General features: G+C 42.9%; 1 protein-coding gene across 1 annotated transcript in view; it reads left to right on the top strand.

Annotated features, from left to right (window-relative positions):
- The window catches only part of usp43a (ubiquitin specific peptidase 43a), a 119804-nt gene that overhangs the window by 44761 nt on the left and 49377 nt on the right, over positions 1-25666 (top strand). The window contains exons 3-6 of the mRNA XM_020654153.3: positions 1033-1136; positions 11773-11865; positions 17673-17808; positions 18675-18819. Of these exons, the coding sequence (XP_020509809.2) occupies positions 1033-1136; positions 11773-11865; positions 17673-17808; positions 18675-18819 (478 nt within the window). The remainder of the gene's footprint in view (positions 1-1032; positions 1137-11772; positions 11866-17672; positions 17809-18674; positions 18820-25666) is intronic.

Raw genomic sequence — 25666 nt, 5'->3', positions numbered from 1 at the left:
ATCATGTAGCTGTAACACATTTTTGAGTTCTTCTTTGGTTTCTCCAAAGGTTTGGTTAAGCTCCACGAGCAGAAATGTGCTCAAACTAGGATCATTATTGGAGATGCTTTTGAAAAATGGATGCAGAGATGGCTAAACACTGAAGCTTCAGTGTCCACCACATGGCAACCTGCGGGGGGGGGGGAGACAGCTCTCTACAATGTTTAGAATTTAGACTGCAGTAACCATTTTAAACACTAGGTGTCAGTGTTTCATATTTCTCATTTAAGGTAGGCAGCACACGACGATGCACTTTCATTTTTTTTTATCTTTGAGTGGGTTTCTGTGTAAGGACTGAGCTGAGAACGCTGCAGGATATTATCAGGAGAATTCCTGTCCGACCAGGATAGTCACCTGCTGTGAGGTGCGATGTGTGTACAACTAGATCTGCAGGATTTTAGGGGCAGTCCTGTGTAATTGACGATGGATTATTGATTTATGTTTCATTGTTTGTTCCTGCAAGCCTACAAACCTGAGAATGTATAGGCTGTGCCTGTGGTACCCTGCTGTTCATTCATGTATTTTTCCCTTCTCCCGTCCTCCTGAAATGATCTAGATATTTTCAGGAGTGCAGATGTGAAAACGACTTTAGTTCAAGTCTTTATTGCAGCTATTATTTACAGCAGGCAGCTGCTGCAGATGGTGCAGAAGCTGAGCTGTGCTTCCTGGATCTCGTTCAGAAAGAAAGTTTTGACATGATCTCTTTCTGTGCAACCAAAACTTGAACTTCAGTGAACACAGATGGGATACATAATGTTGCACACAGCCTCAGTTTGTAGTTTAGACTTGACAACTCATTTGTAAAAGGAAATCTTTAATACATTTTCTGACAGCTTTGTGGAAACAAGTGTTCAAAGTCTTTTTCGCATCAAATTACAATGATGATGATGATGTGTTTGTATTCATGTGTCTGCCTACAAAGTTTGTTTTTAAAGTTCATGTGCAGTATTTTGTGCCTAATTTCCCCCCTTTTTTATATATCTCTGTCTGCAGGGGCCCAGTTCAGTGGAGGAGCCTTCCAGTCCCAGTTCAGCCCACACACAGCAGCCTCGAAGTCGACACAGTTTTGTTCAGGAGCACTTTCAAGCTCAGTACAGGTGAGAGGCAAAGCTTTTTTTATCCATCCATACATTTTTCTTCCGTTTATCTGGGGCCATGTCGCATCGGCAGCAGGCCCTCTCCCCAGCAACGTTCTCCAGCTCCTCCTGGGGGACCATGGGCGACCAGAATGAGCCCAGCCACCTGAGGAAACTAATTTTGACCACTTGTATCTGCTAATTCATTATTTCGGTCACTACCCATGACCATAGTTGATGGATGGAACACAGATCAACTTGTGAGAGCTTTGCCTTCAGGCTCAGCTCCCTCTTCACTTCAACGGTCTCCGCCTTGTCAATCTCATGATCCATTTTACCCTCACTCTTCAACAAGACCCTGAGATACTTGAACTCCTTCGCTCTTCCCCACCCGGAGGGAGAAGTCCACCGTGTATCTGTGAGCAGAAATAATAGAGTCATATACACCAACCACATGACAAAGCAGGTTATTGATTCAATGCAGTAAAGTGCAGTTTTTAAATCCTGTGTTCGCTTTTTGAACAATTCTGTCAAAAGCATGAAACTCAAAGCTCTTAGGAAGAAGTGGGACGCAAACCTAATTTTGGAAACTTTCTTAAGTCACATATCAATAATGCAGAATGCATGCTGGATACTCGCGGGCGCTACAGTACGTCTAATGTCCTGAGGTGGTGTTTGAATAAAGTGAGCACAATGCATACCGTTAAAAGAGAAAAAGGTAGCACGGGTGAGATTGTGTTTTTTCCCTCCTGCAGATAAGAATCAGTAGTTGGAGAAAGTAGGTCAGACAGACCTGTATAAGATTCAGCAGATCCATCGTCAGCTCTGCTTTATTCAAAGTGGAGAGTCTCAAACTCCAGTCCCCTGCTTTAAAAGACCCTCGGATGGAAATGACTCCAGACCTTCAGTAACCCTGTGACAACACGAGGCTTTGTAGATTACCTTCGTCTACATGTGCATCGACGATTAAACAATGGAGATAAGATGGTCCAAACATTTTACCATTGTTTTTTCTTTCTTTTTTTAAGATTTCTTTTTGGGCTTTTTGGGCCTTTATTAGAGAGACAGGACAGTGGATAGAGTCAGAAATAAGAGAGAGAGAGAGGGGGGGGGGATGACATGCAGGAAAGTAGCAACAAGTCGGATTCGAACCCGTGCCGCCCGCTTCGAGGACCACAGCCTTTTTATGTTTACATTCAAAGTCAAAAAACATTATCTGTATCTAATTCAAAGGCACATAGAGCAGTCGAATGACGAAAATAGGAGGAGCAAAGACAGTGCAAGATAGACTTTAAATACACAATTTAAAGGTCACATAGTCTCCTCTTTTTCAACCAGTTTAAATAAGCCTCAGAGCTCCCCTAAACATGTGTGTGAAGTTTCTTGTTCTAAATCCACTCTGATCCTGTATTTAATCATGTCTATAAACCCCTCTATTTCAGCCCTGCTCAGAACAGACTGTTTCTGTGTCTGTACCTTTAAATATGTATCTTCATGGAGTACAAACTAGTTTGACAAGTGTTTCTTCACCATGTTGATTCTTTGACACCCGAAGCTGTTTACTCCCTTCATGCAGCTCTAGGGCTTTTTAAAAAAAATATTTCCTATTGTAAGCTCCTTGTTGTTTTCCAGTAGCGTTCAAACAAACAGACGTGTGAGGATAAGAACTCAGGACAGGGCAGCTGTAGCAATAACACATCTCCGGCTCACGAGGCGATGAAAGGAGACAGAGCGAAGAGAACATTTTGCTCTTGTGTCAGCCGGCAGTGTAGACTTCATTCACTCCTTTCTCATCCACTTTTACAGCCAGAGTTCTACTGTATTTCATTCTCGACACTGAAGTGTGAAACTAACGCAGCCAAACTGGACAGAATATGACACATTCATGGTATGCTTCTTAATCTTTTTCAGCGTCCTCTGGAGCTGCGCATGAAGCTCCATCAGCAAGTCTATAGATGCACACAAGCTCTGACACACACCCTCAATCAGCTTCCATTACAGCTGATTTCTCTTGATGTATCCGAGAGTCGGTACCAATGAACTAGTTTAAAAATGACCTGTTGACCTGATAACTGCTCTCATATCTGGCAAACTGAGGGGCGTCCAAAACGGCCGTATATCTTACTGATGGCTCGTTTAAGACCTCCAGAGCGGAGGGCCCGGGTTTGGAATCTGACCTGCGGTTCCTTTCCTCTCTCTACTGTCCTGCCTCTAAATAAAGGCATAGATAAATCTTCATTGTGAATCGATGCTGCACCGTCATAGATGGAGTAGTGACATTCACAGGTAGCTCTCTGACTGAAACCCACTGAGCACTGATTTGTTTCCAAACTCCGATAGTCTGACTGATGACTCACTTCTTCTATGAATCTGAGACCAAGACCCCATGACTGCGGAGTAAATATGCTTTTTTATAAATCTGTATTTTCATCTCATTTTAGTCTCAGTCTCAGTCTGAGCTGGATTCAGTCTGCTGACTCGGGAGACTTTCTTTTTTTGTAATCTTCTCTCTTTTTTTACTCGTCCCCTTCTCTTTGCTTCGTGTAATTACTGGAGGACTGGAGTCACTTTGCCTCTTAATACAGGCTAACAAAAGAGCAATCACTCCCCCTCCATCTCGCTGTGTCTCATTCTTGTTTCTTTGTTTCTCTCTCTCTCTCTCCCTCTGTTGTCTTTCTCAGGCCTTTCTCTCTCTCCTTCTCTCCTCTCTCTTTCTCTTTCTCCTTCTCTCTCTCCCTCTCTCTCTCTCTCTATCTCTCTCTCTCTATCTCTCTCTCTCTTTCGGTCTCTCTCCTTCTCTCTCCCTCTCTCTCTCTCGCTCTCTCCCTCTCTCTCTCTCTCTCTCTCTCTCTCTCTCTCTCTCTCCCTGTCTGTATCACTCAGCTGATCTCTCGCTCCTCCCTCCTCTTCCTCCCTGAATCTTTTCTTTCTCTTTATCTCTCAGAGATGCTCCTCAGAGGCGTTCAGTGCAGTTTGTCTGATCTGAATAAATGTTTGCGATTAGAGCCGGAGCTGTCTTGTGGTTTGGGGCTTCCAGAGTGGGACGCCGCTGCTCGAGTCACTCCATCGTGCCGAAGCGTTTAAATGAGTCTTTGTCAAAGGAACCCCCCCTCCTCCTCCTCATCCCCGTTTGTCATCCTCAGTTTTGCAGCATCTATTCTTAATAGCCTGGGAGACGTGCGGAGGGCCCCGGCCTCTGTCTCCATCAGAACAAACAAGACAGTCGAGGACGGGTACTCTTCCTCTCACGTTGACTTTTTATTGCGATGCAGATTTGATGTGAAAACATTGGGGATATTATTCAATTTGTAGAATAAATGTTGTCACATAGATGCTCCAGTTTCTGTGATCTTTCCGGCTCGCAGAGCTGCAGAAATAAGAGACGTACTAACCCTACTTTTTTTTCTCTTCCTGATATCGTTTTTAATACAAAAAACTGACAACGAGAATCTCTCCAAAACTCGTCTAATTAAGAAACAATTTCAGAACTCTGAATCAAAAACAGTTTTCATTCTGCTATCTTTGATTAACATGCAACTCTCTGCTGCTTACATACTCAGCTTTCCACAAACAGAACAATGCCACTCATTGATTACCTGTGAGATTCTTAAAGGGGTCATGGTATGCTTTTTCTGGTTTTATATGCTCTTCACTGTGTTTTCCAAGTGTCCTGTGCATGTTTAGGCACATATATGTGCAAAAAATTCAAAGTCTACGGAAACGCGGCTTCTCCTACGTCCTCCTGTTAGCTCCAGCATTAGCTGCATGTAAGGCTCGGTTCTAACCCTCCCTGGAAAAAAATTTGCCAGTGTGACGGCTTGTCAGTGTGACACTTCTCCCAGTGTGGAAAGGAGAAGTGTCCAAAGCGCACAGCTTATCCACAGGGGTACCTCAAAGGTCAGTGCTTGGTCCCCTTCTCTTCTCCATATACGCAAGCTCACTTGGTTCAATAATCCGCTCTCATGGCTTCTCATACCATTGCTATGCTGATGATACCCAGCTCTTCCTGTCATTCCCGCCAGACGATGTTACAGTCTCTGCAAGAATCTTGTCATGCCTTGATATTCATATCTAAATGGATGAATGAACGCCACCTTCAACTCAATCTTTCAAAGACTGAGCTCCTTGTCATCCCAGCCAGTCCTTCTATGCAACCACAGATCAATATCCAGCTTGGAACAACAAAACTCATGCCCACAAAGTCTGCCCGGAACCTGGGTGTCATGATTGATGACCAGCAAATTTTTAAGGTTCAAGTAGCCTCGATGGCCCGGTCATGTCGATTTTCCCTGTACAACATGAGGAAGATCAGACCTTACCTGTCAGAACACGCTACACAGCTCCTGGTACAGGCTCTTGTGATATCACGCATCGATTATTGAAACTCTCTACTGGCAGGTTTTCCTACATGCACTATCAAACCTCTGCAAATGATACAAAATGCAGCAGCACGACTGGTCTTCAACCTTCCTAAAAGAGCACATGTCACTCCGCTGTTCATCTCCTTACACTGGCTCCCAGTCACTGCTCGCATCAAATTTAAAACTCTGCTGCTCGCTTACAAAACAGCGACTAAAACGGCTCCTCCTTACTTTAACTCTCTCATCAGGTCTACACTCCCTCCCGCCCACTACGCTCTGCCAATGAAAGGCGTCTGATCCAACCTTCACAACAGGGTCCTAAGTCTCTGACTAGACTCTTCTCCTCTGTTGCCCCCAATGGTGGAATGAACTTCCAAACTCCATTCGATCTGCAGAGTCCCTCTGCACCTTTAAGAAAAAGCTAAAGCTAAAGAATACCTACTAACTTAATGATGATGGTTTCGATATCATTGATGATGATGATGGTTGTGACGATGGTTTTTGTTTGATAACAACTGACTTATAAGATGGTTTCTATACTGATTAGAGCTCACAAGAACTGCCGTCAATGTTGTGCTTTGCCTCTGGTCACTTCCTGTCAGCACCTGTGTGTCCAATCAGACTCAAAGCTGATCGTTTTCTCTTACTGACATTGTTCTCTTTTTTCTAGATCCTTGCTTGTGTTGTATTTACTCTCTGATGTACGTTGCTTTGGATAAAAGCGTCTGCTAAGTGAATTGTAGAATTGTAGAATATCACTGATCTAAGCCCATTGGCTCGTTGTGGCAAGCCCAGCAGCTCATGTTGCACGCCCATTAACTTCTGTAGCACGCCCACGATATGCCGTAGCCTGCGGTAGCACAGTAGTGCTAAGGTGCTAATGTTTTTGCTCCACTCGGAGCCAAAGTGGCTGCATTCCCAATATGGTAAAAGGGGCGTGGCATTCCCGAGAACCGTGCTGAGCAACTGACCAATCAGATCAGACTTGGCACATGTGGGGACTCTGAACGTGGGCACTTCAGAGCCTTAGAGAGAGAGTCAGAAGCGAGCCGGTACATGGAGTGGCAGTACATGAAAACAGACACTTTTTTCAAACTTTAACTATTGTGAACATGCTTTAGTAGGTACATAGATTAAATATACGAACCCCAAAAAGGGCAGAATATGACCTCTTTAAAGCAGACCCTGCTCATCATGGGAGCACATTGGTGATGCCTCAGCATTTCAAGAGAGGACATGTTGTATGTTTCTCTTTTAAAAATCATCTTTGACATTCAACCTAACACTCCAGAGTTAGTTATTTCTTCTCCCCCCTGTGGTGTGAAATTCAGAGTTGTTAACAATTAATGTTCCACAAAGTAAAACCTTATAAGAGCCATTAAGGCAACAAAGCAAATTGATCTCCATCTTGTTTCAAATGATTTCTTAAACCACTCACATATCTTTTTTTACTTTGCAAGTTGAAAATGTTCTCTCATCTTCCAAGATGTCCACAGGGACACCCCCCACCCCCGCTCCTGCACAACCACTCCTGCAGCGGTGTGGATGTGCTCACGTTGACCTCCCTGAAGTGTCCGTCTGGTGATTCCACACCACACAGCTGCACAAAACATGACCACACTTTGACCCCTTCTTACTTTGATTTTGAAAACTTTCACCACCCACAGAGCTTTCCTGGAGTCCAGTCTCACGCAGCACTGCCCAACCCCCCCCCCCCCCCCCTCCTGCTGGTATACCCCCTCTCTCCCCCTGCTCTCTGTAGGATCACACTTTGAAGTGGGTGTTCGCTAGTTAGTGCAGGTCATTATCAAATAAGAAGAAAGTCTTTGATCGTTTTTTCTATTTTTTTGTCTTCTAAAAATCAAAAAGTTTTCAAGTTTAAAACAACATTAAAATGAATTCTCAGTAAATATAAAGACATAGATGACATGAATTTATACTTAACTGACTAGAATTTAATATCCATAAAATGTAGGAGCTTAAAGGCAGGGTTGGTAATTTTCTCCAGATCCACTTTTTCAGATTCTGGTTGAAATTGTCTTTAGGTCCTGACAGAAATTTTTAAACTCATATTCTCTTAAAAAGGAACAAAGAAAATCCATCATCCATAGCAGTAAGCCTGTAAAAACTTCAACCAATGTCTGCCACGAGGTACCAATCTGATTTTAACCTCCTTGATCTGCTCATTGGGTGTCCTTTGTTTTCCCGTGTGACGACCATGAACATATTTAGTTCTCAGAGGACTTTTTCCACTCAATCCATAAACACATCTAGCCTTTTTTTTTTAGGTTTGCTCTTTTTTGATCTGCTGCGGATCAGTCCTAAATGTTTAAAATAATTGATAATATGAGATTGAAAATGTCAGCTGTGAGAAGAATGTATCAGACCTGATTTCATGACCCTCATACGTCTTCTCCGGGGGAAGGGAACGTGCAGATTTTGACCCCAGAATCATTGCAACAGGTCTTGATATTGATAATTGATGCAAACCTCTACCACACGCTTATTACGTGTACTTTCTTTAAAATCTGAAGCAGTGCAGGCCTGAGGCAGCTGACTCATGAACACTGATGCTCTGCACGTAACAGTCTAGCCAAGACCTATAAATATGTATTCTGCACTCAACACTCGATCATTTATCATTTACAGCTGGCCCGGGGGGGATTTGGGAAGATAAGAAAATATGTAGGTTTTTCTTTAATTTATTTAGGTTTTATTTGTTGGTTTTTAATACCTTCAAATTAGAGACAGTGGATGGAGTCAGAAATCAGGGAGAGAGGGAGAGAGAGAGGGGAATGACATGTAGGAAAGGTCAAACCCGGGCCCCCCGCTTTGAGGACAACAGCCTTTGTACATGGTGTGCAAACTAACCACTAGACCACCAGCGCCCCAAAAACTTCCAGAACCCTGTGACACTCTCACTTTCTGCACACATCTTGGTGGATGTTGAGGTCATGCCACTGCGTACACACCTTCTCACTGACACAGTCCACTGATGGAGTCAATTTGGTCACAGGTGGAATTCAAGCCCAGGCCGCCCACTTAGAGGACTTTCGCCTCCATACATGGTGTAGGCACTAACCATCACTAGGCTGCTGGCGTCCCTTTTATGCCTTCAATGTTAGAAAAGCTGAAACAGCTGGAAACAGGATCAAGAGAGCGGGGAGGAAGAAGTGGGAAACGAGCCACAGGTCCGTACCCGGGCTGCCGGCTTGGAGGACGTCAGCTTCTGCACATGGAGCGTGCATCAGACACCCCCTCCCAAATGAGGCCATCCAGCACCCGTTACATGACTTCTATACAGAGTGTGCCGTATACAAAACGTCCTGGTCTTTTTTGAGCTGCATCGTATCGTTTTCACCCTCCTATCCCTGATCTTTGTTCTGCACAGATTCTGAATTTAGAGTAACTGCTGTGAACAGACATTGTGAAACTGCATATGTTTCAGAGATGCTGCTGGTGGAGTGTTTTTTATTTATTTTAGCAGCTCATCTTTCATTCTGATATTTAGAGACGCTGCTGTTCTGTCGGCCAGCTGCGTGTTCGGTGGCGTGCTTGGTGCAGGTTCAGGTACCTGGTCTGAAGGATGCTGGTCTTTATGTTTGACGTATTAGCCCCACTACCAGCTACCTATCAAAAATGTGTGTGTGTGTGTGTGTGTGTGTGTGTGTGTGTGTGTGTGTGTGTGTGTGTGTGTGTGTGTGTGTGTGTGTGTGTGTGTGTGTGTGTGTGTGTGTGTGTGTCTACAGTATGTTTTTGTATGTGTGTGTGTCTACAGTATGTGTGTGTCTGTGTGTGTGTGTCTACAGTATGTGTGTGTGTGTCTACAGTATGTGTGTGTCTGTGTGTGTGTGTGTGTGTGTGTGTGTGTGTGCGTGTGTTTACAGTGTGCGTGTGTCAGTGTGTGTGTGTGTGTGTGTGTGTGTGTGTGTGTGTGTGTGTGTGTGCGTGTGTCTACAGTATGTGTGTGGGTGTGTGTGTGTGTGTGTGTGTCTACAGTATGTGTGTGTGTGTGTGTGCTGACGGCCTGTCAGTCTGCTTCACTCAGTACAAACCGGCATCATTAGCGAGCCTGTGACTGTCTGCCTCGGCACGCTGCTCACAACACTGACAGCCTGAAAACTGTTGTATTATTTCCAACATATTTGTACATCCGACGTGTTAGCAGCTCCACAGACTTGGATACGACTCAACTGGCAGGAATGATAGCGAGACAGCAGGAGATCAACCGAGCATCAGGCAACACACTCACACTCTCAAAATGTGCAGAAACGCTGTAAGCTGTCAGCATTATGCAGCAACAATTCCCTCTGAGAGTCATTTACAAAGGACATCAGAAGTTAACGTACAGAGAGGAAAACTACTTTAAAGTTTTTTGTACAGCAACATTAAAAAAAATTCTTACTCTATTTTTAAAACTTCAACAACTTAAAGGCTTTATATGCGATTTTCTAATCCAGCAGATGTCGCTCTTGAGACCCAGCATGAAACCAAAACAACTCGCGCTGCATTGTTGTGTTAGCATGCTAATGCTAGCACAGTTAAGCAGTGAGTACAGTATGTTATTCTTCTTTTCTCTAGTCCCTCAATTAAACAACTTTTATACACGAGGGGAGGAGTCAGCCGGCCGTCCCGGCGATGTAAACAAACTGAAGCTAGGACTCAGAAAACTCTGAAAACATCACAGACAGTGGGACTCGGGTGTTACACCCATTGTAGACAGTCATGACTCAGAGAGTTATTTTCAGAGGCTATACATGATTTATATTATATTTAAGTGTGAAAAATCAGATATAAAGACTTATAAAGATCTCACATCTGTAAAAGATGTTATGATATGAGAAGACCGTTTTCACACCACTTGAATTATAGGTAGCCCACTAATCGAGAATTTCAAACGCTTTGAACCGTTACAATATGAGCATTATTAAGCCAACAACTTTTAAATATTATTCCCCTTACACAAGTCTATCATCTTGATTGGGATCGAGTCTAACTTTTTATTTACAATATCACCTGCTGACGAGAACTCCCGTTCAGAAAACACTGTGGTGTTTGCGAGCCAGCTTGGAGAGTTTCTGTTATCTTGTGTCTCTCTGTGTCTCTCCACCAAAGCGTTAGGGCGCCGTCTGCAAAGAGAGAGGAGTCTCCCTCATAAGTTTGCGTCTCCTTCACTGAGCCCTCCTTTATTGTGCCAAATTTACATTACCCTCTTTATTTACTGAGATCAAGAGTGTAAGCAAGCATCAAGTTACGCTAAGAGCACACAAACTTTTGAATTTGGACCGCGGTACCAATTTTAGCTACATTTTGCTGCTTTGAGTAGTACATTTTTGAGTACTGGTAGGCAGATTTTGTTTCCTGTGGAAGGAGCAAAGAAGATATTTACTCTTGTATTAGTCTCTCTCAGCTAAGCTAACCAGGGCTAACCTGTAGGTTCACACACAACCCAATGCCGTGGGGAAGTGTTCTTATAATTTGACTGCATGATGCCAAAATCTTTCATAATCAAAACAGTCATCAGTCTTTCATGAATCCTGTTTTGCCGCGTCCAACAAATGACCCATGATTCTCTTTTTTTCTTTACTCTCTGATCATGATCTTCAGTCCTGGAGACTCAAAGACCTTGACGGGTGCTGTCATCAGCTTTTTTCTCCATCCGCTTTGCTGTTTGGTTTTGTCAACTCGATTGTGTTTCTGCCAGCCTTCTGTTCAGAGATCTACGGTCCCACTGAACCCTAAGACCCGTACTGTCGTCTTTTTTGTTCTTCTCTGTCTCTTTGCTCGCCACTTTTTGCATCATCTGCCTACTCTGAAGTCAGCCTTTGTTCTATTTCCTCCAACCCTTCATCCTTTACTTTCTCCTCTTAAGATAACTGTGTTCTTAGGATCCAGTCTTTTAATATTCTGCAACACCTCACCTGCATAACTCTGTATTTTGTGCACCAATATTTGTAACCTCATCCCACCTTTTCTCACTTTCTGACCTTTATTTAACAACACATTTAGGACAGATTTCTTGATTTGCTTTCTGCAGGGGCCCCAGAGGAGTGCCCCCATGTTATACACAAAGTACCAGTCCCATTGGAACCTCATTGAAAAACTTTATAAACAGAATTCACACAATTGAGGTAGTAAAATCAGGATCAAGATGGCAGGTGATGGCAAGAGGAATTATTAACAATGCTACCCAAGGATGGAGACCTAAAGAGCAAATGGCTTTTAAGATATCCAAACAAAGAGTATATAGTCATCAAAAAAATGACTCAAATTATTCTCTCTCTGTCTTTTTCCAGGTCCTCTCTGACGTGCCCACATTGCCTTAAGCAGAGCAACACCTTCGACCCGTTTTCCTGCATCTCTCTGCCCATCCCCCTACGACAAACGAGGTAATGTATGATGACACACAAAACGATAATGTTGTTACTGTGGACATCAGCTTTCATTTCAGTATGATGCCGGTGCATGTTTGTCTGCCCCCTTACAGTTAAAACAATGATGGATGAAGACTGATGGTGATTGTCTGGCATGTTGATCAGTCACTTTGTTGGTCTGGGTCACTTCATCAAGAAGTGTTCTGATGCTCTCTGGTGGTCTAGGGCTCATATCAGCTAGGGTCTGGACTAGGGACGTTCCTATAGGACTCATTTCCAGCTAAATTCTAATTTAGATACAGACCGGTTGATTAGTCTGAAAGTAAAAAAACATTGACGAAACAGTCAAAATTGAGCATAAGTAATTGAACATGGCTAAACACAGGATCACCCCTGGTCTGCAGGTAACATGTCAAATTGATTTGCTGGTTCTGGCTAATGTTAGCAACACTTGAACCATGTACCACTCCTTGCAGGTTGACGTCCGCATGCCTGTTTGTGCAAATTAATTCAGTACATAGCAACCTCCAACATCAGTGTGTGAATGGATAGGTGCGACTTGTGGTGTAAAAGTGCTCTGGAGTAAAGCTCAAGTCCATTTACCATTTAACCTCCACCAGAAGAAGGTCCAATAGCAGCTTGCTGCTTGCTACTGTGGCAGACTTGGACATTTTTCCGCCAATAGATTCGGGTTAGGAGTTAGTATATATATATGCCCACACCTTCAGTCACACACAGTGTCTGAAAAGAATACTAATACAACAAATATCAGTTAAACTCCTCAAACATGATTTGCTTGTAGTCGGTCTGCAGTGATTCCTCATATCTTCAAACATGCAGACGTCCCTGCTCTGTATCCTCTCTGCATGTCCCACCCCTCCCATCCCCCACCCCCCAAACTCACTTCTGTGACTCCCTTACAGTGTGTGGTCTGTCCCTGCAGTCCACTGAACCCAACAAGGAGGAAAAAGCATTCAGATTCACTGCTGGACCCACACTGGCTTCACACACACACACACACACACACACACACACACACACACACACACACACACACAGTGTCCTCATGCAGCAGTATCCCATTAGAATGCCTGAGAAGAGACAGAGACACAGCAGGGTCTGGCTGACAGCGGGGCACTGAGGTCTGGGTGCTGCAGATATCGCCTCTGTGGAAGAGAAAGAAAGAAAAAACACACACCTCACTATCGCTGACTGTCTCTGCACAGTTCCCCTCAATAAAACTATTTGTTCTCAAGCAACTATTCAGAACGTCTTCAGTCTTTGCCAAGAATCTTCCTCGTTCCTTTTCAGTGAAATTAATGAAGTTAGGATTTCTCACAGGACCCTGTAAGGCTGCAAAGTACAAAAGGGCCCAACACGTTTCCAGAGAACATGGACTAAGTGATTGCATGCAGCTCCTGTTCTACTTTTGTGATGTTTAAGTTATTCATTTTATTTTTTATCCCATTCATAAAACAATACTTTCAATATTTCCAGTTGGATTCCCAAGATGTAAATCAATAGAATCATTTAAAGGAGCAATATGTAACTCTGACACCTAGTGTTTAAAACGGGTACTGCAGTCTAAATTCTAAACATTACAGAGAGCTGTCTCCCCCCCCTCCTCTCTAGAGTCCATGCTCACTCAGGTCACCATGTGGTGGACTCTGAAGCTTCAGTGTTTATCCAGCTCTGCATGGGTCTGTAAACCTTTCTGTGTTCTAACCTCTCTCCATTTTTCAAAAGCATCTCCAATATTGATCCTAGTTTGAGCACGTTTCTGCTCGTGGAGCTTATTAGAAACATGCAGAGGCTTTTTAGGTCGGGTACAATCACTTCTATCTGAACCACTTCTCTTGCCCGCTTCCATCACTGCAACACCTGTTGACCTGATAACTGCTCTCACATCTGGCAAACCAAGGGGCGTCCAAAATGGCCGTGTGGGGGTCAGCCTTAAAACCACCTACAGCCCAAACAAATCCAGAGCATTCAGGACCAGAATCCAAAGTTAGAAGGAGGACATACTGGCTGCTGCATTGTAGCACTTCAACATTGCATAGCAACAAACATTATGAAAGAGTAACTTAAAGTCTGAGCAGGATTTTGAGGTCTTGAGAAGCACTTCTTTTGTATGTGATAAAAGTAGCATCAATCTTTTTGTGAAACAGGAGGGAGCTGTGAAAATGTAAAAAAAAGTTACATTCATTGTCTCAGACATCTGCACTCTACTGAGAGTGTCTTTCTGGTCTAAAAATGTTACCTGTCAGTGCAAATGTGTTCATCAACCGTTTCTCAAAAGTTTCTTTTGACAGGCTTTTCATTCGGCGCCTGAACACAGCATAGCAGGCGAGTTTATTTATAGAACACTATTCATAAAAACCAGAGCTGTAAGGAAATCATTAAGAAAAACATAAGACCTAAAAATACAAAATATATTGTGGAGAACTCAGCCGCAGAGTTTCAGCTGAAGTGTATCTACACAGGATTTAAAAAAAAGTCATTAGAACATCAACGCATCAACTTGGAGGGGGCTGGGGGGAGGGGGATAAGACACACCCACTCAATCCTTTATGCCGTCACCATCAGCTGCAACATCAGACAGTCTTTGCCACACACACACACAAACACACACACATAAATAACACATGATTCCCATATACAGAGGTTTCCAGATGGAAAAAAAATGATCTGGGGGTTTAGTTACTCTTTAAAGGCTTTATACGTGATTTTTTGATCCAGCAGATGTCGCCCTTGAGCACCAGCATGAAACCAAAACAACTGTTAGCATGCTAATGCTAGTGATCTTTATTATGCTGGTATCTTCACACTGCATGTAAATTTACCTGAAATGAGCGTGATCTAGAAACACAGTTAAGCAGTGAGTACAGTATGTTATTCTTCTTTTCTCTAGTCCCTCAATTAAACAACTTTTAGTCAGCCGGCCGTCCGGGCGATGTAAACAAACTGAAGATAGGACGTGGTGTTACACCCATTGTAGACAGTCATGCCTCACAGAGTTATTTTCAGAGGATATACTTGATTTATATTATATTTAAGTGTAAAAAAAACCCTTTAAAGCCTTTAAGATATAAAGCCACATCCACCAATTTGACCTTTTTACTTTTTATGCCACCACCATGACTTTTTATCTCATCATTAGGACTGAAGACGAGTGTTTTTCTTCATCTTCAATTCTTGGCGTTCACACTTTTTTCTTTTCTGAGTGGAAGCAATAAGTGGACTTTCATATATTTCTTCTTCTGTCTGTAAAATAGGAAATGAGGAGACTTTGCTGTTCAGTAGAGACTTTGGTTTTCTAATCAGCAGGGGGGCCGTGAGGCTGCAAACCTGCTGCGATAGAAGACATCTTGATTTCCTGTTCCTCTCGAGGATCATCTCACACCTCTCTCTTCCTTTTTTCATTTCCCATCTCGGAGTCTCATCTCGGAGCATCTACAGCGTAAATAAAACAGCTGCTGGGATCCTCTGCCGTCTGGCCCTGTCAGCCACCCCGCTGCTAACGCATTACTCACCTGAATATTGCATGATGGGAAACAGGATGTGGAGGTGTCAGCGATTATCCCAAATGAGAAGGCGTGACCTCGCTCTGTCCCAGCAGCTCTGTCGTTTCCTTCACACTTTTGTTTTTAATTTCTTTACTATACCTGCTCTCCTTTTTCTTCTCTCATGTCCTCATCACATTCAGTCTTCAGACAGACTTTTACAAAGACTGTGTTACTGATCTATAATTTATTCATAGATCAGTTTATTCATTTTTTTTTAGTTACTGAATCAGTCAATTCAATTAAATTCAAATAGCTTTATTGGCATGAATGTGTAAAATATTGCCAAAGCATATAATAACAAATAATACAATAACAATAATGAAAAGTAATAATTAGCAATTATAAATATTTTAACAATGATTTTTTTTTAATTTAATAATAATAATAATAAACAAATAAATAAAAATAAAAGAAGTGTAAGTCTGTTTGCCTTTATTAGTTTGCTAAGTGTCTGTTTGCTAAAGAAGCCCTGAGCGGCTGTACATCCGTATATTTTTTCATGGACGTAAATTTTTAGTTGTTTTCTCGAGATTTCAACGTATTTATCTCGTTAACTCGGGATAACATCGCTCATTTTTTCCAGTGATGTCGAGGGAATTTATCAAGCTATCAAGAAAAAACTAAAACCTTGTTATTTCGAGATAATGAGACATACAAAAGTGCTGCTTGTTAACATGCAAGGCATGCAACTGCTTGGTGTCCCAGACTAGTACGGGGGGCCCTCAGGGCTCACAAACTTAGACCTTAGCAGTGGCCCAAAATGTGCAAATTTTGCAATGACAGTAACCTCCCTAAAGGGGCCCCATCTGACAGCACTCACTCTCGTTGCCCTGCTAAGCGTCTTGTGCATTATTGCTGTGAAAACAAAAGTTTCTTAACAAAGTAAAAAAATGAATAGGAACGATACGTCTATAGGAGAGGATAAAGAAACAAGAAAAAAGAAGGAAGAGGAGAAAATGTCGGGACACTGGCAGATGAACGCTGGTTGGAGGACCCCCCCCAATTGATTTATGCTTCAGGCCCCAAGAAACTCAAGAATCACCACTGGAGATGTATAATTTCAGTTGTGGAGAAAAAAACTGAAATTTGCCTTATTGATGCATGTCCACTTAGGGCTACCGTAGTTTGCATTAATTGCCTTTTTGCTTTTATTTTCAGTTTTCTTTTATTGTCCTGTTACTGTTACGAAAACCAGAGCTAGCAAATTTAGAAATGAATAAATACAACGCCAGAAATGTATCTAATAAATAGATACAGATGAATGGACCTTACAGGTTACCTAAATTTACAGTAACAGTACATACAGTAAATCAATTAAAGTTACGCATTCAACAGCATGAAACCAAAAGGGAATAAATGAGTATCTGTTGGTTCTCTCTCTATCTCTCTCTCTCTATCTCTCTCTCTCTCTCTTGAGTCTCCACCATCCTTTCAACATTTTCATCCCTTACTGGAGGTGTTTCTGATTGTTCTGAATCAAATGTGTCCCAGCACAGAGGGACCTCCTGAGGGACCGTCACCAATGTGCTGGTTTCAGTCATGTCCAGTCACACATAAATTCAAACGCTCACACTGAAGAGAGATGAAACACTCCAAAAGCTACGACTGAATACAACGAGCTCACTTTGGATCAGACACAGACATCATGCAGGTAGATTGCTGCTGCAGCATTGTCAGAGGGATTTCTTTCAGACATGGTGCAGCTTCATGGTTTCATTTCGAAGTCTCACTTAGTGCAGGTCTTTTGTTTTCAGCTGAAACACATCAAGACTCTGCAGGAGTACATCTCCTAAACAAACCGTCAGCCTGATCTCTGTTGCCCCCGGCGCACCTGACTTTAAGAAATGCATTATTCTCTCTCTCTATTTGGATTTTAGTTGACGTGTGTCTCCAGAGGTATCTGCATAACACCTGTGTGTGTGTGTGTGTGTGTGTGTGTGTGTGTGTGTGTGTGTGTGTGTGTGTGTGTGTGTGTGTGTGTGTGTGTGTGTGTGTGTGTGTGTGTGTGTGTTTGGAATATGAAATTATGTAAATATGCAAAATCAGTATTGCCAAACAATTTGGCACATTGCTCTAAGATGTAATCTATCTTCTCCCTCTCTCTTCCTCCCCTTTCCTCCCTCACACACACACACACACACACACACACACACACACACACACACACACACACACACACACACACACACACACATACAAACACAAATACACTTCCTCTCCCCCTCCCTCTCTCTCCTGTTTTTTTTTACCCCACAGACCGATGTATGTGACGCTGGTTTTCAGTACAAAGGGTCAGAGGTACCTGCGGGTGGGACTGGCTGTCCCTCTCTTTGGCTCCGTGTCCAGCCTCAGATCCATGGTGGCAGAGGAGGGCAACATCTCCCCAGACCAGGTACACACACACACACACACACACACACACACACACAGACACACAGACACACAGTTGTGAAAATATTCTAAGTTTGTAGACATGCTAGGTACACATATTAGTGCTAGAAAATCATGGTAAAGTGTATTTTGCTGTATAATGTGTGACCTTTAAGTGCTGTTGTCATGGTCACCTCATTATCCTCCCACAAAGGTGCTATAATCAGCACGTCTGCCTCTCAATCAAACATGGAAATTTCTTGTCATGGCATAAGGCACGATAGAGTCAAAGACTTCAAACCAACACGTCTCAGTCTGCAGTTTATACTCTGCATGGCTCTGCTCACTGAGTAGAAGCTTTAGTATCAGTGTAAAGGCTCTGATGACTTAAACATGAAAGTAGGACGTGCACACATCGAGTAATGAGACATTTTGAAAGAAGAAACTCGTCCCTGATATTATTCTCTTTGCAGAGTTTCATGATGGGAGTTTTGATATTCTGTATTTTACTGTAGTGCTCGAGCTGTGGTCTCTGATTAAATGTCTTTAAGCGTGTACGAGCTGATTTAAAGGATTTATTTCTAAAGCAGCAACCTTTAGATTTTGTCTTTACTTGATCTGATAACACGAGTTTGAGTTTCTCTTTGAACGTGCAGAACTCTTTTTACGATGTCGCACATCTCTGCCAGTCTGAACAGGAAGTTAGTTCTTCTGCCATGAAGGCTGAATGTCGTTTTTTCTGTTTCAGTATCATTTAAATTCAGTTTCTGGTCCCATTTAGTATAATTTGGTTTAAAGCATTCAGAAGTTGTTTCTTTTTTGTAGCTGTGTGTGTCTGAAAGCAGAAAGCTCACACCGTCTCGTTTTCCTCTCTCGTCGTGTCTTCAGGTCATCCTCTCCGAGCTCTTCTCCACGGGTTTCCAGCGCTCCTTCTCAGACGACGATGACCTGACAGCCATCGCTGACAGTGATGTCGTCTACGCCTTTCAGGCTCCGCCCCTCCACAGTCGTGGAGGCTCCTCACAGCACTCAGGTAACCATGGTAACATGTGCAGCAAGAACAGTGATCTAGTTTCCATCACTCTGTCCTGTTGATCAACCTTTTACCCTCCACTTTTATAATTAGAAAGACGACATGACAGCTTTTAAAAAAGTGAAGCCTATTTAATGGCTGTGTTACAAGTCATAAGCCCCGCCTCCAGTTATAAACAATATTTTGTTTAACCGGCTGCTGGAAGTAAAAGTTGCAATGTAGACGTCTGTAGTTATTGTGTTATGGTTGTCACTAGGGTTGTTACTGACCCTCGAAAAAACAACAACAACCCATATATGGACAATTTAAATCCATGAGACAAAAATATACATTGCAATCCTCAAGTTAATCCAGCAGAGGGCGATGTCTGCCTTTGAACACTCTTGTTCAGGGTCGCGTACAGACATGGTGGATGTGAGGAAAGGTTCATTTTGTTTTAAAGACAAAAACAGCGTGCAAATATTGCTAGAGACTAAAGAACTACACATATAGGAAAACTAACATGATGCAGCATTTAAAATGGTTGCTTGTCAGATTTTTTCCCCCATCATACAAGGAGAAGCAGATTTGAACCCCTCCACCCCCCATCCCAAACAGGTGGAGGATCCACAGACATGATAGATATCAATAAGCAGCGAGCATGCTAATAAGCAACACTGTCGCAGCACACTTTATGCAATCTGCACATTTTGAAATGGCAGCTTTATTGTGAAGCAAAAACAAAAAGTTAGCTATTTATAAATCAAGAGAGTCAGAGGGAATACTGTTATTTACACACACACACACACACACACACACACACACACTCACTGTGACTTCCTCCTTTCTCCTGAGCCGTCTGATGAAAGTGATGAATGGTCCTCGGCTCAGAATAATTCATGAGATCACAGCGGAGCAGATTCCAGGATATCATAACTTCCATTCCAGTGGATTTATGTCGTGTTTAATGAAGTGTAGCTAAACTACAATTTACACGAGCCGCCCTGCTCGGACCACAGAACGCCGATACTCCGACGATACTGAAGATGATATATGGCAAGCATTTTCTGCGTAGTTAAACTTCGAGTGGGGAGGACAGATGTTTAGAGAGAGCGTTTAGAGGATCTAACACAAGGAGAACTCTCACATTGAAACGTGTTTAATTAATGGTCTGAAACAAAGCGGGCGAGTATTTAAATTAATTTGTTTCCTCATATCTGTTTCCTCATCCACATGTTTGACGGTGTATCAGACACCAGAACACGACACAGAGCTCTGTTAGGGCCGGTGTCCACAGACAGATTTTTGTTTTTCTACTCAAAAACAAAGTAGTTGAGCATCCTGAGCGCTGAAAACGCCCTCTGCCTTCAGCTGTTTTTTGTCGCTGCTCTCACAGCGCTCTTAGTTGGAATCAGTTCAACTTATGTCACTTCTCCATTACCGACAAAACCAAGAAGGGGCGGGACTTCTGATATCAGCTTTTACAACAATAACAACAGCAGCGGATGAGGGTGCTAGTCCGCCTCGTCTTTTGGAGGACAGAGTTTCCAGGTGTGGATCTGCTGATGATGATGCCAGGACACTTTACATTGTTTTCATGTTTTCTTGGTGAAATCTCCTTGAATTTAATCAAACATTAAGCAAATTTTCGTAACCTAGCAACAAAGAGGTCAGGTAGGAAGCGCTCTAAAATGGAGGTAATGTGGACGCTGTCTGTGTGGACACAGGCTCTAATACTGCTCTGCTGTTCTACAGCTCAGATAAAGAGCCTTTTGTGCTGCTGCTGCTTTTGATATAATGACGGCTCCACAGTGATGTCCATCCCTTCAATCTGAAAAGCACTCTCATACGTGGAGAATACTTGTGTGTTTCACTAGGAGCATCATTTACATCCTCTACTACAAGATCAGCCAGAACATGGCGGAAAAATATCATTTCCAGGATCACAGAGTAACATGTAGAGATGTGATGATGGAGTCTGTATCACATAAAAATAATCCTCTGTTCCTCCTCTGGGCGAGACAAAAATCTGACTCTGTAATTTGACTTCTTCCTGTTTCAATCTTCCACGTCATCTCACACTGAGAGCACATCTCAGCCCATTCATTCCCATCTCTCTCTCTCTCTCTCTCTCTCTCTCTCTCTCTCTCTCTCTCTCTCTCTCTCTCTCTCTCTCCCTCACTCAGTTCTGCTGTTTTAAAATCACTCCAAAGTAGTTGAGTGACCTTCAAACTGGTTTGCTGTTTTGGCTTGTCAGAGAGAAAACCAGCTGTGAGAGGACATCAGTATGTGTCTGCTGACTGAGAAAACTGACACGTGTTGCTCCGATATCTCAGCATACATTACCTGTCCACGTTACCACTTCACAACAGGTTGAGCCTTTACCATCGTGGCACAGACATCAGGTAGAGCTGTGTGAATGTATAAACAAGATTCATCTTTATTCATAGATTCTACATCGTAGCCTACATCGGGTTTGTGATGAATAATGAGTTTTTATTCATCTGAAAGATGATTTGTCATATTTAGATCTGCTGCATGGTGGTGCGAGTGTTAGCGCTGTTTCCTCTTAAATCGAGGTTAAGACACACTTGTTTGTAGCTGCCTTTAATTAAACAGCTTTAATAAGATTTTAAACTTGTACTCTGCACTGTAATTGCAGACATGCTCGTTAGGTTAACTGGTGACTGTAAAATTGTCTGTAGGTGTGAATGTGAGTGTGTCTGGTTGTCTGTCACTACCGTATTTTCCGCACTATAAGGCGCACTTAAAAGCCTTTTATTTTCTCAAAAAACGACAGTGCGCCTTATAATCCGGAGCGCCTTATATATGGATCAATTGGTTAATTGGTTGATCCATACTGGTTGTACACGGCGCTCAGCGACACTGACTCGGATAATGACAATGAGAGGGAGCCGGGCATGTTGGATGCCGTACTCGCCCAACTGTTCAATTCGGACACTGAAGAAGAAGAATTCGAGGGATTCGTGGACGGGGAATGAACTGAAAAAGTGAGCTTTACGTGTTATACGTAACTGAACAATGTTGAGTTATGCACTAACGTTTGAATTAGCGGTATCAGACTGTGTTTCTTTTACGTGTTTACAACTGAACAAGGCTGGGAGATATTGTGAATATGCACATTAACGTTTGAACAACGTTGAGTTATTGTGAATGCACTACGTATAAAACGTAGTTTTATATATTCACAATATCTCCCAGCCTTGTTCAGTTGTAAACACGTTCTATTCTATGCGCCTTATAATCCGGTGCGCCTTATAGTGCGGAAAATACGGTATATGTCAGCCCTGTGATTGACAGGTGAACAGTCCAGGGTGTAACCCCGCCTCTCACCCAATGACATCTGGGATCGACTCCAGCCCCCTGAAACCCTGAAAAGGAAAAGTGGAATAGAAAATGCTGAAACTCCCATGAAAGGCACTTTGTGGAGTAGTTGAAGCTCGGGGGAAGTTTAGGGGTTCTAACTTTCTGAGATGTTTTACTCGGTTGCCCTTGAGCTCAGCCGCTTGAAACCCGAATGATGGAGGAGTTAATGAAGATTGAGGAGAATTGATTGAGGGAGCTGCCTGCTCAGAGTGAGGCCGACAGAGAGAGAAACAGACCTGTTCAGACTGCAGCTTCAAGCCGAGATATTTACTCCTCTGGGACGTTTCACTGAGGCGTAATGGGAGGGATGAAGTGATCCCAACTTTGTACCGTCTTCAGAGGAAGTAACAGAGGCGTTACAGAGTTCAGCTGAGCTAGCGGGAGAGCGCAGTATGTGTGTGTGTGCATGTCTGACTGTGTGTGTATGTGGAGCTCCCACTGTGCCGTGCTCCTGCAACGTCTGAATGCTTATTCTGACAAATAAACCGGATGTTTTAATGTTGTTTTGGTGTCTTGACTTCCTGTCCCGCTCGATCTCTGCTCTGTGGTAAATTGATGCAGCGCCGTGTTCCGGCATCCGGCGATGGAAACAGAAGCAGTGCAGCGGGGGACATGTGGACGAGCACACAGATAACCGTACCGACTTTGAGATGCAGATCACGTCTTGAAATCGACAGCAGAATCTTGTAGTGTCAGATTTTTATTAGCCCTCGTCTGCCGCTCTCTCTCTCTCCGTCTCACATGACGGTGAAACAGGAAAGTCTGCTCCTGAGCTCGACTCATATTCAGCTGAAAAGCAAATGAAAGCCCGCTAAGTACACTTCCAGTGCAGTTCCATTAAAGGCAATTACAGGTTGCCTAAAGCACACTCAGTGCAGAGCAGCAAAAAAAAAAAAAATACTCCAGTTCTCTTCACAGAGGAGCTCTTCTCCCTACATGTAGAGTCTTTATTTAAAATATCCTGAAGACAATAAAGGCGGAAAAGAAATCTGATGTGTCTACACTTGGTGCTCTGATCGTCACATCTGCATGTGGATCTCTTTTTTTGAAACAAACCATGAAGATCAAACCAGAGGAACGGTGAACTCCACATATTTGAGGGATGCTTAAAAAGAAAGGGAGCATCAGGTGTATGCTCCTCCGCTGCTGCCCTCCTTAATCTGTTGTTTGGCTGATGGCAGGAAGCTCAGGTGCTTTGCTGACAGGAGGAGGTGGTCAGAGAGCTGCTCCTTATTACCAGGACCTAAGATGTGTCTGCGTCTGGGGATAATCCCACAGCCCCCCCCCTGGGTATTTTTAGCCAGGTGTGTGGCTTGCTATGACAGTGGGGTCTCTCATTTTTGTCTGGAAAAGAGCGTCGGTGTGTGTGTGTGTGTGGCCAAAATCCTCTCTGAGGTTTTGTTTTTTTGTGTTTGTTTCACAACGTTTTTACACATTGATGTCAAAAACAAGCGTTTCAAAAATGTGTCAGAGCTGAAACACTTTGATCTCAGGTGCTATTTAAATCATTGTTGCCTGAGTGGTTGGAATCCTTCAGAGTGGAGCGGTCGTCAAAAGCAGCGTTCACAGTGACACTGCAGGAAGTAACCTTTTAAACTAATTTAACAGCTTCAGGTCATACTCAACGTTCAGTCAGCGGATATTTCCCTCACTAATATCATAAAAAATCCCCCACCATACAGTGTGTGTCCATGAAGACAATAACTCATCAGTACTAATTGTACCAGGCTGTAAACATGTTTATTTCTGCTGTAAAAGCAGCTTTTTTTTTTGCCTGTTGTGTGTATGTGACTTCTGGTGTTCCTGCTGCCAGCCTCAAGTGGACACTTGATGAACTGCAGGATTTTGCACTTTCCACATTGGCTTCATTTTTTCAACACCGGAGTTTACCACTTGGTGGGAGCTAACTGTAGTCCTAACAGGAGGTAGCCTCAATACTGTACACACAATTCATCTTGTTTACATGCCGGCCATTTTCCTCTGACATCATGCTCAGTGTGCTGTTATAACCACAGACTGTATGAAACATCATTTTATTTTCATGCACAGATCCTTCTTTTTTCCCGTTAAGAAATACTCTGTATTAAAATAAGAAGCAGACACTGTTTTTTTTTCTACTAGCTGCCTTGGGAGAACTCTTCTCACTCTCTTGCTCTTTCCGCTGTGCTCTCTCTCTCTCTCTCTCTCTCTCTCTCTCTCTCTCTCTCTCTCTCTCTCTCTCTCTCTCTCTCTCTCTCTCTCTCTGTCTCTCACTTCGCCCTCTGTCTGTCTTTCTCCACCCCACTCACACCTCCCAATTGCTGTGGCTCTCCTCTCTGCATCCCAGGATGAGGTGAGAATGAGATTCAGGCAGGAGGTTCTCCCAGGTCGTCTCACTCCCCGCCATGTAGGACACTCTGGTTATGAATCCAACAACTTCAATACTGACCTCAATATACAGGGTGGAAATGTATTGTTTTCTCAAAGTCCTTGAGAAAACACTAATTTACACTAATCATGAATGAAGTATGAATGTGAAGAATCTTGACTGAACACATTCATCCTCGTCTTTCAATATTTGCTTTTGCCTGCTCCACCTGAAGTGGTAATATCAGGAGTGTGACGATCACAAGGCGATATGCTACACGATGTTGTGTTCGTGATCGAACGAGACGACACAATACTTTAAACATTTCTGTGTGACCGAATAGAAGTTTAAACAAACACAAAGACTTCATCATTTCTTCAGGTTCTTTAAAGGTTAGCACTTTTATGTTCTCACTCAGGTATTATCATTTTTTTGTTTAAAGGCTTAATATGTGATTTTTTTGATCCAGCAGATGTCGCCCTTGAGCACCAGTAAACAAAGTGAAGATAGGACTCTGAAAACTCTGAAAACATCACAGACAGTGGGACTCGGGTGTTACACCCATTGTAGACAGTCATGACTCACAGAGTTATTTTCAGAGGATATACTTGATTTATATTATATTTAAGTGTGAAAAAATGTGAGATTCCAGTTACACTCAGCGTGTGTGTGTGTGTGTGTGTGTGTGTGTGTGTGTGTGTGTGTGTGTGTGTGTGTGTGTGTGTGTGTGTGTGTGTGTGTGTGTGTGTGTGTGTGTGTGTGTGTGTGTGTGTGTGTGTGTGTGTGATGCTTGACGGTGGCGATGATTAATTGCTCTGCAGGGTTGGAACATGCATTCTTTAATTAAATCATTTGATAATGTCAAAGTTTACATTTCCTGGCAGATAAGAGGTTTGGCCGTCCCATTTCATCTTGATATCAGAGTTAGAAATACTCTATTCATCCCCAGGGTGAATAACGATACGACACCCACTTATTGTATTCCAAAAGTTCCCGACAGGAGCTTTAACTTTTCTCCACCAAAACTGACGCCACCAGTTTGATGAGTCACTTTTTTCGACTGTGAAGCGAACAGATACAGATTCTAGTTGTGACGTCAGCCTTTATTAAACTCGTTCTCTCCTGTCCTCTGCT

This window comes from Labrus bergylta, chromosome 1 (genome assembly GCF_963930695.1).
Source record: "Labrus bergylta chromosome 1, fLabBer1.1, whole genome shotgun sequence".
In the NCBI taxonomy this organism is placed as follows: domain Eukaryota; kingdom Metazoa; phylum Chordata; class Actinopteri; order Labriformes; family Labridae; genus Labrus; species Labrus bergylta.
This window is presented reverse-complemented; position numbering and strand designations above follow the sequence as displayed.